This window comes from Melopsittacus undulatus, chromosome 4 (genome assembly GCF_012275295.1).
Source record: "Melopsittacus undulatus isolate bMelUnd1 chromosome 4, bMelUnd1.mat.Z, whole genome shotgun sequence".
Lineage (NCBI taxonomy): Eukaryota > Metazoa > Chordata > Aves > Psittaciformes > Psittaculidae > Melopsittacus > Melopsittacus undulatus.
In genome coordinates, this window is record NC_047530.1 from 84,558,359 (window position 1) to 84,574,476 (window position 16,118).

The 16,118-nt window shown below is 42.6% G+C and overlaps 1 protein-coding gene across 1 annotated transcript in view; it reads right to left on the reverse strand.

The window, feature by feature from the left end:
* Positions 1-13,705, reverse strand: part of SLC15A2 (solute carrier family 15 member 2) — a 39,729-nt gene extending 26,024 nt beyond the window's left edge. The window contains exons 1-6 of the mRNA XM_005153799.3: positions 13,574-13,705; positions 10,141-10,228; positions 9,356-9,497; positions 7,329-7,421; positions 6,163-6,262; positions 944-1,034 (exon numbers count right to left, since the gene is read on the reverse strand). Coding sequence (XP_005153856.2) covers positions 944-1,034; positions 6,163-6,262; positions 7,329-7,421; positions 9,356-9,497; positions 10,141-10,228; positions 13,574-13,705 — 646 coding nt within the window. The remainder of the gene's footprint in view (positions 1-943; positions 1,035-6,162; positions 6,263-7,328; positions 7,422-9,355; positions 9,498-10,140; positions 10,229-13,573) is intronic.
* Between the last annotated feature and the right edge of the window lie 2,413 nt (positions 13,706-16,118).

Genomic DNA, 16,118 nt, shown 5'->3' on the forward strand with positions numbered 1-16,118 from the left:
GGTTGGAACTAGATGATCTTTAGGTTCCTTCCAGCTCTCACCATTCTATGATACAACATTTGTCTTTGCCTGTACATATGGTGTAAATATGAGAAAAGCACGATTGCCCACAGCCTCATGAAATGATCAGCCTGTTAAAACAATCACACTGAATGAAGAAAGCTTCCTGGAGGCCACAAGATGAAATGAAAAAAAAATTACTACTAAATGTGAAGACTACCTTGTCCCTGTCCCTATTCCCATCAACTATGGCCTGCTGCTCTACCTCTGTGTCTGTGTTTAGAGTGTGCCAATCCCATTGGCTTCTGGGCACTGCAATACAATGAAGTGCATGCAGCAAGACTGGGGGACTAAAAAGAGTTGTACAAGCCAGCTAGAATATAAAGTAGGTCTTAAATGGGGCATAGGTCTCTGCTTTGTCTTCAAGGCTAGTTGCCCAGGGCTGAAATCTTGCAAGTAGACCCACACAGGCATGCACGTGTGCCAGGACAAAGCTCTCCAGAAGTAAGCAGAACCCTATGTGAGGAAGAAGGTAGGACTTCAAAACCAGCCCTGCTAAGTTTTTGGCCCTGACACCTGCACAGGACAGCAGAGATCAGTTCTCATCTACAGGTTACCTGCGAGCAAGATGGGGAAATAATCCTTCACTGGCAATGGGAAGGATTAGATCACCATATAGGTCCTTGCACCTTTTGTATTTTAATTCTGCGGTTCAGGCTGGTTTTCAAATACAACCAGAAATACAGTTTCTGTGACTTGTCTGCTAGTACTATAAATCTGATACGCTGCTACAGCAGGATTAACAAGGCATAAATGCAATGCACTGACCACTCCACAGATAATATAATTTCTGTCACTCAGTTGTCATAAAAGCCTAAAACTATGCACAACACAGTAGTCAGAGGGCAGCTAATTTATCGTCTTGTTCTAAATCAACACTGACCTCTTAATACAGGAGTTACAAACGTGGAGATCAAACTTCCAGCATTAATGGATAAATAGAAGATGGAAAAAAACTTGCTTCTCTCCGAGGTCTAAAACAAGAGAAGACAATATCAGTGTCACGGCTAATGCACAGTATGGGGCTTGCAAAGTGAATACTGTCAATTCTCTTGTTAGGAAGGCTGGGTAAACATTGACATGCAGTGCATAAAATGTTAAGCAAACAAGCTTGTGTTCAGGTGATGGTAAATGCTTACACAAATCAGCTCATGTTACTCAAGAAGTGCTTTGGGGCTTTTTGGCATTTCAGGGGAAAAGCCAGCCACTGCTCCAAGAGCACTGTGAGATTGGAGGAGCAGAGAGCATTTACTTATTCAGAACATGTAGCATGATTTAGATCCTCTGTCACCTAATTCAATCCAATTTGGCACGGTTTGACAAGTTCATAATTTCTTCTCAGGTTTGAGATCTTCTCCCTCCCACCCCCTTCCTGTGTAGGAATAGAAAAAGAAACCTGTGCATTTTGAGGAGCTGTAATGACAGCATAGATGAGAGAGTGCCAGCAAATGAGAGGTATCCATCAGACAGGAGATTACCAAGCTGACGCCAGTCAACCTCAAAATAATAGAGTAAATTAAACCTACAGGAGAAAATTCAAGAGCCTGATGGAGGTATGAACTCTAAGAGAAACTGATATTGTAATATATTATAGTTCATACAGTGAAAGGATTCTTGATCTGCTTTCTTCCAGCATAATTCATAATATGGAAGGAATCAAGAACTTGATGCAGAATTTGGTCCTTTTTGCAGGAGTAATGTGTGAAGGCATTCAACTGAGAGCAGTCTCTCCTTGTTTGTGGGGCAGATAGGCATGCACAGTCACATTCACATACATAGTGCTAAACCTCCTCCTTGTGCCTGGGTGGGCCAGCAGAAAGGAGAAAGAAGAACAGACTACCTGACCTATCCCATGCTCATCTGTATCACCAGCTATGGGACACCTGAGTTGATAAAAACAGCAGTTAAGGACAGCCCAAACCCAGGCAGCCAGTATGCTCCATAAGTATCCAGGCTTCCCTCCCAGCTGCCACCAGCTCCTGTAACATGTACTGGGCAAATTGCTTGGGGCATGGCTTGGTTTCTGGCACAGAGTTCCTTAGGGCACCTTGAGACACATCTCTATGACCTAAGCATTATTAGAATATCAAGCTTCAGCTTAGCAGAATGTGAGGAAGCTCCTCAAGGGCATTTTTCCATCCCCTCTCTTTCTAATATGTTCTGCTTCCTTCTTCTCCCTGGGACAGTAATATTCACAAGGCTAGAAAACAGGAGAAAATGTGAAGAATTGCAGGCAGCTAAAAAAGGACAGCTCTTAAGGAATGAAGCCCGAGATCCAAAAATGTAACAAAACATTCCGTAAGATGGAGAAGTCAACAGGAAATATTGCTACTTCATATGGCAAGAAGCCTCTTAGCACAGGGGATCAGTGTGGGCAAGGTGGGTGGGTGGGAGGATTTAGGAGGCTTTATGTTGCCTTGTGACATGGGTACTGGGAAGGTGAGGGTGAGAACCCCATCACCTCCCACTGCTACCCACCAAGGAGCCTGGGGGTTCCCTCACTTGGATTAAGGGCTTTTTGCTTTTCCTGGTTATAAAGACCCCATCAACTTGAACTTTTGGCTTTTCCACAATTTTATTACCTAGTGTGTTCCAAGCAATCTAATCCATACATTAATCAAATGATTTATCCTGGATAAAGATGTTTATTATAATAAACATCTCTATGGAATGTTCCTATGGTTAACAGCAAACAGCACTGGGTTTTACTGTCTTCTGTGCTCCATTGTGGTTTATGCTTCAGTGGTTTTGATTACCTGAAGCTTTCTACTGCTAAGCTAGTAAAAGTGTATTTCCTTCATTCTACCTTTGTGATAAGATACTTGTTACCATAAGGAAATCTAGAGAAATCAGCAACCTCAGCAAATCTCTCCCACTCCCAGAGTAGTCCTGCCATGGCTTGACATGGTGGTGAAAAAGAGTCCTCAGAGTCTTGCTCTCTTCTAGCCAAACTCTCTAGATTCTGGCAGTGCCTATCACTAACCCTTTGTATCTGAGCAACTCAGAATTTCTGACACCTGAGAAAAACTCAAGCATGCAGATCTCAACATAATAAAGTCTAGAGCAATAATTACCCAAAATAATGTGCTGATAAGAGGAAAGGAAAATGATACATAAAGAATTTGGAGCATCTTATTTCACGTATTTTTAGATTTAAGTAATGCAAAAAAGAAATGGTCAGAGAAAACCAGAATGAGTAAAAAAAACAATAATCCAGCAGCTTGCAAATTACTCTGATTGGAAAAATAGGAATTCTATCCCTATTTTCTTAATCTTTGGAGCAGACTTATATTAACAACATCATTTGGAATAACTAATTTGAGAAAAAGTAGCATACACAATAATCCTGATCTCCTTGGCAACCAGAAAACAAAGAAACAAAGAGAAAGCTATTTATTACCTTAAACACCATATCACACTGCCTGAAAGCAACTTTGGTCCTTAATTAATATGCACAGCAGCTTTCTAAGTCATATAACATATCGTAAATATAATTTTATTCTGGCATTTTTACCTTGGACTCCTAATCCCATAGACAAAGATGCTTGGAAATCTCACACGGATAAATCTACTTTCCCTATCTGACCTCCTTCTGATTCAGTCTCTATCACTGTTTATTGTAGTACTGTTCTCAAAGTGGCAGATCCAAGACTATTACAATCCTAAAGTACTTACAAGAAAACAGAACCAGTGGTATGCATTTGCCTCAAAACATAAATTTGTCTCTACATGAGAATAGCAGGGGCAATTTATTTATTCATTTTCTGTACAGAACTACCATATCCCTCATTTCCAGATGGAGCAACTAAGCCTGTGCACTTAAGGGCTCATCTGAGTTTTATTGGCATCCTGAAAACTAAGGGAGAAATCAAACGCTTCAGTTCATTGGGAATTTTCAAAACTTATTTCATCCTACTGGAGTGAAAGATGAAAAACGTAACTCCTCCCAGACACCACTCCAAAGGGGAGAAATATTCTGGTTATGCCCAAAGTTTTCAGTCCTTACATGACCAAAATTTCTTATTCCATTTTTGAAGACTTAAATTCCCTATCACGTACCATAAATCATTTCTTGCTTCTGAAAGACCAAGTCCTTTCAAAATGGTGAAATACGAGACTTTCTATTGAAAATAACATAGAGTAGAAGGCATTGCCCTTATCAGAAGGCTTTTTACAGTTTTCTTTCTCCAAATTATGTTTTTTTTTTCTTGAAGGCAATATGTAGGTGAATGTTTGAGCCTTAGTATTTGATAAATTTGATGGAAATGTGTAGCCTGAATGCTGGAGTATGGGTACAGGCCCACACAAACACAGGGAATTCAAGTTTTGCTCTGTAACTCAGTTGTGATTTTAAGGTTGGGATAATATGTATAACCCAACTGGGTGCTGAGTTTCATTAATTGAAGTTTATAAAACACTCTGAAGATAAGTGGTACATATTATCATACTGTAATTAGGTGGTAATTGAAAGATGCTGGATAAACAGTATTAATCATTAATATTCATAGAAGCAGCACTTCTGAAAATGCTGCTAGAACACCTATTAGAATACTTTTGGGACAACTACTGGTACTGCAGGCTGGGATGCCCACATGGTAATGTGCACACAGCGCATTCCCAGAGCATGTATGTTGTACTGCCAAGCCTCCTTTTGGTCAGATTTGTGCCAACTGATGCAGGTGGCAACCACCAGGTCACTGCTGCTGCCTCTTCTTCCCTCTAAACCACTCAGTCCAACACAGGATGGATATGCCTGAAGAAGGATCTTTGAACAAGTGACTATGAAACATCCTGTGTTTTGCTATTCCTTAGTAATCATGAACCACAGTTCATGTACAGAAAGCACATGTCTTCCCAAAATTATAAAATAAAGATTCCAGTCTAAATTATCTATTCATTAAATGCTGACTATGTGCTTGGGCATTGCAAAAGACAAACAGCAAACTGCCCTATAGAGTTCCCATCTTTTGTCCAAGACTAAGGGACCATCTCTAGTCCAGCTCTACCAGTACCTTTCCTGACAGACCATTAGCCTAATGTCCTTCCATGCCTCCACTGATAGGAACTGCCATCTCTCACAGGTCCTAATCTTTCCCAGTACTTCTATAGATATATTTCTGGAATTTTTTTCCTACTGTCAGTCCTATATAATGCTCCTTGAATTTAAGCCTACTCATCACAGACCGCAACACTTAGTTTCTTTCTTTTAGCAGTGGCCTTCCACATATTTGAGGATTTATGTCACACACACAGAAGTTGCTGATTTGGATACTACCATTGAGAATATGGAATTTTCTATTTGTGTGTTAGGTCAACATAAATCTGAATGGTTTATTTCAGGTCAGTTTGAAAATTTAGCATTTTTCCTGAGGATTAGCATTTCCTGACCTGCTTCATTTCTTTAAGCACTACTTATCCCTGTTTGAAACACTGTGCTGAATGTAATGGGAGTTTGAGATTAGTGCAGGTGAGGGGCTAAGTGGAGAGTGATGAGACAAAGCAACTGGACTACAGTTCACAGATGCAGAGCACAGAGCTAAAAAGAAGCACTTTCCCAACTGTTCAGAACCTTCCATTCTGGAATATTTAGAAAGAATTCTGGGTAGATTTGGTACCAGCATTACTTTCAAAAGACAGGAATTTCTTACAGTTCTTTCTGAACAATATGTAAGATACAGACTATGTCTAATTTGAGGAAAAATTCCTACAGAAGCATAGGCTGGTGATACAATTTTTTCTTTCATTTGCTGTATTGCACTGCAGTGCATTATAGCCACCCCTGTTAAGCTGACTCAGAAATGGCTACAGTTCTGTGATACATTATATGGAATTTTCCAACTACTCTTGACATTCAATTAAGATTTAGATGATTTGATGCAATTATGACCTATCCTTCCCAATATCAGTTCTGTTCTGCTGTCATTTTCCTTTCCTAAAGCATCCAGATTCTCTCAAGTCTTATGCAAATCATCCTACCTCACATCTTACTACAACTTTCCCTAGCAAACAGGCCCTTATCCTAGAACAACAGGATTTGATCACATAAACATCCTCATGAAGCAAGCAGACACTAAAGATTTTAGGAAAGAAAAGAAATCTTACATGTTCCTCTTCAAACTGGTCCCCACCAAATGCAGAGACACAGGGCTTGATACCTCCTGTTCCAAGGGCGATCAAAAACAGACCAACCATCGACAGGATCCTTCATGTAAGAACAAAAATACCACCATTGCAGAGCCTTTCCAATGTTTATGAGAGCATTTGAGTGTCACCCAACCATGGGCCCCTTAGTACCATTTCCTTTTGCACGTATGTAGTGATGAGCCAGCTCAGTGCAAAACACTCAATTAATTATCCTCATATTTGTATTCAGTACAAGTCAATTAATCAACTGGTTTTGTCAGTTTCTTTCTGTTCTGAGGCCCAATGGACATCCTAAAGATCAAAGATCCATGGGTTTATTTTTCACTCAGAGGAGAACTACAGATTGCAGAGATCCATTGAGAAAAATTTAAAAAGAAAAAAAGATACAAAGCCTTTTCCTATAGCTTTCCAGCCTCGGTAAGTGCAGACAAATTGAATTAGGCTTATTCTTGGGTGTTTTCTACTTCCCACTGCTCCTCAAAATACCATTGGTGGCCAAACAGATTACATCGGTAGGGAACAGGAATGTCAGGACTGAACAAGTCTAGGACAAAAGGAGTCTGTTCCAGAAATGAGATGTGCTCCTTCCTGCACATGTATATTTTTAGAGCTATGACCACCTAGGCAAAAAGAGATTGGTGGTTTCAGAAATGTCAGCTGGGGACTTATTCTGACAAGCCTATCAGTTCAGAATCTAGAAGGCAAGAAGGGTTGTACCCCTATGGAAGAGACAGAACCTTCCTATGTTACATCAGAAAACATCTTTGGCTTTGTGTTCTCATTCACACAGGAATCCTTGCTGAGCTGGACAGCTACACTGTTCAGTGTGCTCATGAAGAAATGAAAGGAATGAGCCTGGTGCAGGCACTTGGATGGAGGAGCATGGTATAGCAAAGAAGGGTGATCAGAGGTGTCTATATCAAAGGGCTTAGAGTCTGTGGTGGTTTCAACTCATCCTAGTGCATTCACACTCTACATCCACCCTCAGACATCCCAAACCCTTCCCTGGGTAAACACAACCCATGCACAGCCCCCATACTGCTAGCCCAATGGAGGTGAAGCAAATTATTGCCCTGCTAGACCAGCTACCATCACAACCTCCTGCAGCTTCAACAGTTACTTACACATGAACCACCTGGTTGCCTAGGGATGGAATTGCACCAACTGACTTTATCAGATGGCCAACAACATACACAATGGAGAGGTAGATGATCGTCCTGTGAGGAAAGGAAACAACAATGACTAAAAGTTATGTACAATTTGAGAACAGTGTGTCTGTGCTTCCTAACATGGCGGGTCTACTTGGCATAAGAAACAGGTTTTTCATACCACTGGTATAGCAGGCAGCTATAACTTTTGTGTCAACACTGAGCGCACTAGAAAAAACAGACAGGCAAACTGGTTCAGATTAAGGAGGGATACCCCTTGCTTTCTTTTCAGAGATTAATCAGCAGAATAAACTAAATATATTCCAGCCTTGTCATGAATGGAAGGCTGCAAATCATAGAAAGTTTTGGGTTGGAAGGGACTTTAAAGATCATCTAGTTCCAGCTCCCTGCCATGGGCAGCGACCCCTTCCACCAGACCAGGTTGATCAAAGCCCCATCCAACCTGGCCTTGAACACTTCAACTCAGTTTCCAGATTAATAACAACTGGCATTGCGACAGGCACCTAAGGGAATCCCTTGACTGGAAGGCATCTATAGGGACTGTCACCCACATTCAACCCACCTGACTAACATCTGAATTAGGAACCTGGTTTCCCCATTACAAGTTTGTTTCAGATTCCAACTACCTCTAAAGGACTGAGCACATCTACCTGCCTCCCATGTCTTGTTGAGGGAGAAACAGAAATCTGACTAGGACGATCAGGCTCTTGAATGTATTCTATTCCTTCATCACCTTCAGGATTAAGAGACAGCTACATATTTACATGCAGATGACATACACAAAAGGAATGGATGGACTTCTTAGGACAGAGGCACTAGAAGTCCTATAAGCTTTGAGCACAACAGTGGTCCTCAACACATCCAAACCCTAGTTCCAACAGCTAATTTAAAGCCACATCAGATCATTCCTAAAAGCACCTATAGTCTGTTATTCTGTCCCCAGTATTGGCTGAGATCCAGCAAATACAGTAAAAGTCTCCTCCCATTAAGTCATAGAGAAAGTCTTGCCTAACACACAGAAGCCTGCAAAAGGATTTCTCTTCTCATACCATTATGCTGCAAGACTGACATCCTCAAATACCAATTAACATTGCTAAGTGACTTTAAGTGAAAAAGTTAGTAAACCCCCACTCTTATTTTGGGGTGGGTTTTTTTAATTCAAAGGGACAAGAGAATGGCTAAAATTGAGCAGAAAGAAAAAAAGAATATTGACACCTCCTTCAGAACTTCCTTCTGGAAAGGCATATGGCAGCTGGGTATTTTTTCCTGTTGAAACCCTTCTGCCAGATGTACCCAGTCCTTGACAGAAGGGTTCAGCTGCACTTCATCATTCTGACAAATCAAGTCTCCTCAGACAATAAACAGTGCCAAGCAACTGTTATATCCAGCTGCTCACCACCACTCTGGGGCAGATGATGGCCCCACAACCTATCAGTGGAAGGGAGGAATGCCTAATTTAACCAGGGGGAGTTTACCTGGTTATGTGCTGAGAGAGATTATTTGAGTGAAGCCAGGTTTCTCTGGAATGAAAATGGGTGTGCTCACATATTTGCTATGCTGTGAAAGCATAAGTATAGTATAGGTACTGACAGTTCACCTAAAACTGCAAGATCTAGAGGATAACACTCCTTCCTCACCATCTTTGAATCCTTCTCAGAAGCAGATCTTTCCAAGCTGCAGGTTAATCACCCTATACCTCAGCCTCTTGGGAGATTGGTACACAAGGACATTGGAGAAGTGTGCCTGTGACATTTAGTTTCAATTTTGTTGCCCATTGGCCCTTGGGAGAAAGAGGCCCACAGAACAGCATAAGCAAACAGATCAGCTGTTTTAGCGGTTAGGAGAGGAGCTGACGTTTACAAGTGTGTCTCTGCTGCACTCTTGAGCTAGCTCAAAACCGAGAGCACACACAGCACTGCCCTTGGTACAGGCTGCATGGTGTAGGTGTATGCTTTATGAGTTACAGAGGTGTCTTCACTTACTTGTATTTCCCCAGCCATGAGTCTGCCATGATGGCTCCAACAACAGGTGTGAAATAGCATAGCGCAGAAAAGGCATGATACACAGCAGTGGAGAGATTCTCATCCCAGTGGAAGAAGCTTAAGAAGTATAGTGTCAGGACAGCTAAAAGGAAACAAGCAAATCACATCAGATAATTAATGTGTATCTCTGCAGGTAAGCAGGATCACGGGGACAAGAACACCACTGATACGTCTAACAGCTATGAGCACTGTTGTTAAAAGGCCTGTGCTTTCAGACCTGCTCCTCAATCTGTGATACAGAAAAAGCTAAACTGAGATATATGAGTATCAGGCATTCTTTGCTCCAAACATTCATGTTTAGCTAGAAAATGTTTTTTCTAGCTTATCTTACTGTAACCTGTAGTTCTGTTTATGCTCATTTTCTATTTGAAAATTAGGTGCCCGTATGATTCAATTCCCAAACATGCTGGTTGCACACCACCATGTTGTGGTGTGCAACCAAGATGTCACACTCTGGAAAACCAGATATGATACAGAGAATCACATAAAAATTTTGTCTGGAAGGCACATCTGGAGCCCTCTAGTCCAAAATTATGCTCAGAGCAGGTGTAACATCAATATTATTCATACCTGAATTATTATTCATATTATTCATACCTGAATCCCAAAATGCCTATTTACTTTGAAAGACAGCTGAGACCATATACAACACAGCCCTGGAACACCAGCCAAATGTATGCTGAAGTCCAAGGACAGGAAAGACTTTCCAGACACAGGCCCTATACCTCTCATGCCATAGTAGGAGAAGCGCTCGCAGAACTCATTCACCACGATGAAGGCAATGCTTAGGGGGTAGTTGGAGCCACAGAGTTTCTGCAGGAGACAAACAAGAAAGTATCAGCTCTATGAAACCCTTCACCCCAGCAATATACCTCCATAGTGCCTGGACAGAGGAGAGTCCAGCCCAAAAAACCAGGTGCCCACTGCTTCTCCACTGGCCTGTGGGTTAGACTCAAGGGACAAGAGGGGACCCCACACCTACCTTGCTTTGATTAAGGCTTCATAGCAAATCAGCCTGGCCAGCATGGGCCCAGTAAGGACCACAATACAGATTCATGGGCTGTCATCAGCCTACCATGCTCATAGCTCCAGGAACTCCAGTGGAAGTGGGTCCTACCACCTCTCCGCTGCAATGTAAAAACCCACTGAAATGCGAAAACACCTTCACATGTCTTTTCTTTTGCAATTCACATAAAGCTGCTTCCGCACCTCAAAACTGTTCTCTCTCCTAGTACCAGACCTTGCCTCAGCAGTTAGTAGACCCCAGGTAGCTCTTTTCTGCTTCTATGTGAAGCTGCTCCCTCACATGCAACAACTGCCCTCGATCGCTGCACCTCACTTGCATTGAACTGTGCCATCTTGTTCACTGAAGCACAGTGTCAACCCTGTATCCTGCACTCCCTCAGGCATGGCATCCATTTCATATTCCAAGAACCCTGGCATAGCTATGGATAATTCAATTTATTAATCAAAACTAAACAAAACAGTGACGGGACTGTCAAACCTGTCTGAGCTTGGCCACTCTTTCACTGACTCTGACTTTGCTCCAGCTAAAATCAGCAGTTTCCAAGTGAAATACAAGGCATTTAAAAAGATGAGTCTTGGCATGACCTTGCACGGGCCTCTGTCCCTCTTGCTACCCCACTGTGGTCCAAGCTAAGCAGCTTCCAGCTGCTTTGCTCCACTGCCTCGCAACAGGGAAAGCAAGTTTTCACAGCACTGCCCAGCCTCTGCCAATTAGTGGGCTGGCTGTGCACTTGCTGAAGGAGGGGGGGAATGTGATATTAACTGCTGCATTCATATTTATGGTTTTAAACAGCCATGGTATGGGCCAGCAAAGTGAGATGAACTTTTCACTTGCATTTCTGTGCCTCATGGTGGAAGTAATGAATTCCTGTATTTCTTCCCACAGTCCCAAGCGCAAATACAGATACAAAAATAGATGTGTTTATTCAGGTTTATTTCACCAGCAAAAGACCTGAGCTTATTTGGATTCCCAAAGCAATGGCATGAAGTTTAGAAAAGTCTCGCTTAATGATGCCATCTTGGTCAACGTTATACAAGAGCAACAAAAGAGAAAAGACTGCTTGTCCACAAAAAAAAACAAACAAAAAAAAACCCAAAACCAAAACCACTTTCCATTACTTAATCCAGCATCTCTGAAGACAAATAATTTTGTCCTTTTTTATATATTTTTTCTCATGCTATTTATGGCTTTTTTATGAAGAAACCCTTGGCCTCTTTTCTATACTATAGTAAACATGTAATTATCCATTTCATTTATTATTTACTCTGAAACCACCATGCTCAGCATACGGTTTGTAAGACAGAGTGGGCTGGCTTGGAAACTGTATTGAGGACTCCTGCTTTTAGACTAGGCTAAAAATGGTGGCATCTATCAGCTGCAGATGCACAAACACAGAGACATATGTACACACAGAATAGGTTTCTACAAGTTTTTCATGATAAAGAAGAAAATCTACATGATACAATTTTTGCTTCCTGCTTGGAGACATTTTCTCAACTTGGAAGTAAAATTGTGTAACAGGGATAATTTTTTTTCCCCTCCTTCACAGATCTGGCTATCAGCACTCATTAGATTTAATAACATTTGGTAGAGATACAGAGTGTGACTGTTCAGACCCAGATGACACCCTGGCCAGGTGTCAGGAACCCTACTGCCTGAATTCACCCCTCTGCACAGATGCACCAGCACTGCTGGATTTAGCTGTGTCGGTTTAAGGTATCACAAGCTACGCTGTGACCTGCAGTGACAGAAAGCCTGGCAGTGACTCATTTCAGGCACTCCTGCTCTGGGATGGGCACCTTCTACAGATGAGCAGGGGCAAGCAGGGAAAGGAGAGCTGGAGGTTGTGACTTCCCAGCTAAACCTGCCAAAGGGCCTGAGAAAGGGCCCCGAGTAAGTGCTTACAAACACAGAGCAATGACTTACAAGCAGGGGTACTTCCATCTGGCTTGTATGTCATCAGATGGCGTTAGCACACACAAAAACCCTCACATATTCTCTCCACTGTATCACTGACCTGCCTGTGGCCTGCCTGGACATCCAAAAGTGGGCAGCTCTCGTCCATGCAGAGCCAGATGCAGCTTGCTTGCTTTCGCAGAGGAGGACCTTGCTCAGTAGAGGGCCCCAGCAAAAGCAAAGAGGCTAAGCCTGGATTCATGAGCACACAGTCAGTCTGCTCTGCTTAGCTACCTCTATAAGCCTGGGATCTGCGGATCTGCAGGATTATGGAGCTCTTAAAGATACTGTGGAAGTTGATAGTCTGTGTCTTTGGAAAAAAGAAAGGTCATTTAAATTGCCAGCTACAGGAGACGTTTGTTCTCACCTCTCCTTGCTGACTAGCTGCAAAATGGGACAAAGATCAATATTTCCCAGGAGGTCTAGATATTTAACAGTTAGTGTCTGCACAGTACTTAGAATTGGGAGTCAAATAGTTGGCTTACTTAGGAAACGACTGTGAGATTTAAGAACAAGTATTATTACCATACTGTCCTGCAAGTCAGAGCAGATGCAATACAGTCCCTGGTCTCCCTGAAGTGTACCGTTTTTAGGGGTCAAGCACTCCACCAAAATTAGCCTGAACACCTGCACAAACATCAAAGCTGCTTTGGCAACTAAATATTCATCTGAATATGGCTTTAAATCAGAGCCAAAAATGTAAACCTGAGGCTCTGGAACTACAGCTGGGCTCTAACACACATCAGTGGCCTGTCCTCAACCCCTGTCCTTTCTTCTGCTTTGCAGCATCTGGGTACCCTTCCCTGGTGGATTTCATCAAGGGAAGCAAATACGCAGACAAGCTCCCTCCTTCCCACATCCAGCATCCCCTGGCACTTCAGAGAAGTACGTCCTTTCCCACAAGGAAAGTAGTGTTCAGGGAAAAAGGCAGCAATCAATACCCTTACCCTTTTCCCAAACATTCAGACAGTTTGTCTTTCCCTTTAAGCTGCACTTTCTAAACTTAATCAGGTTAGTGGAGGGATTTTGCCTTGAGTTGTTAATGCTTATTTCAACCCTCTGCAAGAAAGGGTGTTTGTCTCTAGCCAGAGCACAACAGAGGAAAGAACAGAGAGATCTTGCAGTGTTTAGAGCAAGCTGAACAGCAAGCAAAGGAAACCAGCTGTAACACTCACCGGGGATTTCTTCTGAACAGGGAAATCTCCTTTGGGGGGATCATCTCCTGCAGAAATAAAAGTGAACAAAGTTTCCTTGGATTCGTTTCTCTGAAAAGCATTCATCTCCCCTCTCGCCTTGTCTCCCACCATGCTATGTGGCTGTGGTGAGTTGACTGGGAAGATTTCCAACCTCAGGCATGAAGTTTGATTCAGTTTGAGTTAACCCTAATTGAGCACATTTGTGCAGCCAGGACACAAAAAGGAGGGAGATGCTACCACGAAAGGCAACTCCAGAGTTCAAGAAGAGTCAGGGAACACAGCCAAAATCATTCACAGGTTGGGGCTGTCAGTGCTTTGTGGCACAGACTGCCCTTTTATTTGGCATGCCCCCAACTATCATACGTGCACCAGCCCAGCACAGCACTGTAAACTGAACAGATGGGAGCTGAATAAAAATCCCAGGTCCCAGATAGAACTACCGCCTGCGGATTTAGGAGCAGAGCATGCTTCTCCCTCCCAACACAGTAATGACAGGCTTATTCCACAGGGATCTCATTCTACTGAAAAGCCACACATTCTACCCAGGTCATAACAACTAAAATGCTCATCAAGCCACACACTAGATGTCATGGACACGTGCACTGTGTTAGGTCATTTCTTTGCTATCCCAGGGTTCATTCCTGCATCAATTCCCTGGAATTATCTTGCCTTTTCTGATGGGACAGTTTAACCTGCAGGGCAAAGGCAGCACCCTACTATCCAAAAGGCCATCTTAGCACTCCTTATGAGGCAAGTGCATCATGCTGTGCTGTGCTGGGAGACCCTGGATTCCCCCTGCAGCTCTATGGACTCAGCTGCCTGCAAGTACACTGTTGTCCCTCCTTCCATGCCCTTCCCATGGAAATAGAGGAGCTCTTCATCAGTATTCTTTCAGAGACAGCTGCAATTTACAATTACAGAGCAAAATTCTCAACCTTCCCATAAATGATCCTTCGTGGCTGTGGTTCTGCAGTATTCTTGGTGCTCTGCATGAGGGGTTTTTCCTTCCCCTCATTCCCACATTTGGCTTCTTTAAAAGGCAAATGTTCAAAGAATTTTCCTAAATATTTCTCCCTTCTCTTGTTAGGAAAAGTACAAGGAGTCTCCATAAACTCATCCCCAGCTCCAGTACTGAGTTGCTGCTAGTGCTTGGGTACCACAGGAACCAGGTTTGCAGTTAGCAAACCAGAAAAGAGGCCTTTGTTGACACCACAGATCCTTAATCTGACATCAGTTATTGCTAACAAGACATGGCAAACACTTATATATGACAGAGTGCACAGAGGAAGCGTAATTATTCTCCACATTCCCTCATGTACTCTGGCATTGCTTCCTCTGAAAATTCCTGAGGATCTTGTTTCACTCCTGCTAACTGTACAGCTAAGTGTGGGACCAGCTGGGCAGCTAAACATGAAACCCAAAGTTCAGATGAGGTCGGGAAGACCTACCTATTTCTTATTCCTTCTTCATTCTACAGCAGTAGCAAAGCAACAGTTTGGTACCTTGTCCACACTGCCACAGACCAGCTCCTCGTCTTCAGCCTTCCCAGAGATCTGCATACCTGCACAGCCCTGCTTTTCACCTGGGTCACTTCTCAGGTGCCACAAACAGCCTCCAGGGAGCTAGGGTTTGTTAAGCTCATTTCACAGGGCAAAGCGACTCAAAAGCATACTCAACATTGCAGGCAGTACAAAGAAGAGGACTTGTGTGTGTCAGTCCTGCCTCCTACACACCAGGTTAACACATACTCTCATGTCCTGCAAGTCTGACCCTTTGCTAGAGGCAGCAGCAATATTTCTGAGCCTTCTGGAGGTATCTCTTACTACCCCAGCTATCTCTAAACAATTCCTGGAAGAAACATGCTGAATTCTGCCATGCACAGGCAAAGAGAGCAAACACAGCAGCAAAGTTATTACAGGAGTAATACAAAAGGAAGCCAGAAAAAGTTTCACCATCCCTTGCACAGGGCTTCCACACTGCTGCAGTGTGGTGCCTTGACATTTTCAGCATCCTGCAGCTGTATTTCTTGTGTGTATATACAACCCCATGTGTCACATAAGCTGAATGATATTTTTTTTTAATATTAGCATGAAAACAAATGTATCAGTCAGTGGGATCAACACATTACATGTCAAACACACTGCAGAGCCATTTAGGCCATTAGCTTCCAGAAGGTCATCTTAGACAGAAAGGGAGAAAAAGAATTCAGATGTGTGGTAATAAATGGTAACTCATAGCAAACAGCAAGAACAAGTTAAGAAGAATAAATTTGCAAACAACTCAGATTCATTCTGAATTAATTTGAATCTCCTTCTAGGTTTCCTCCTATTTCCTTCGATAGAAATAGACCTGTGTGGCTGAACTGAAAACCAGGAAGAAATTGTTCCACAGATGGAAATGAGGTGACATTTCGGAAGATAGGTATAAACAAACAGATCAAGCATAGAGCAATACAGGTTGCAAAGCCAGGGCACAAAATGAATTACAGCTAGCAGCAGGACACAAAAGGCAATAAGAAAAGGTG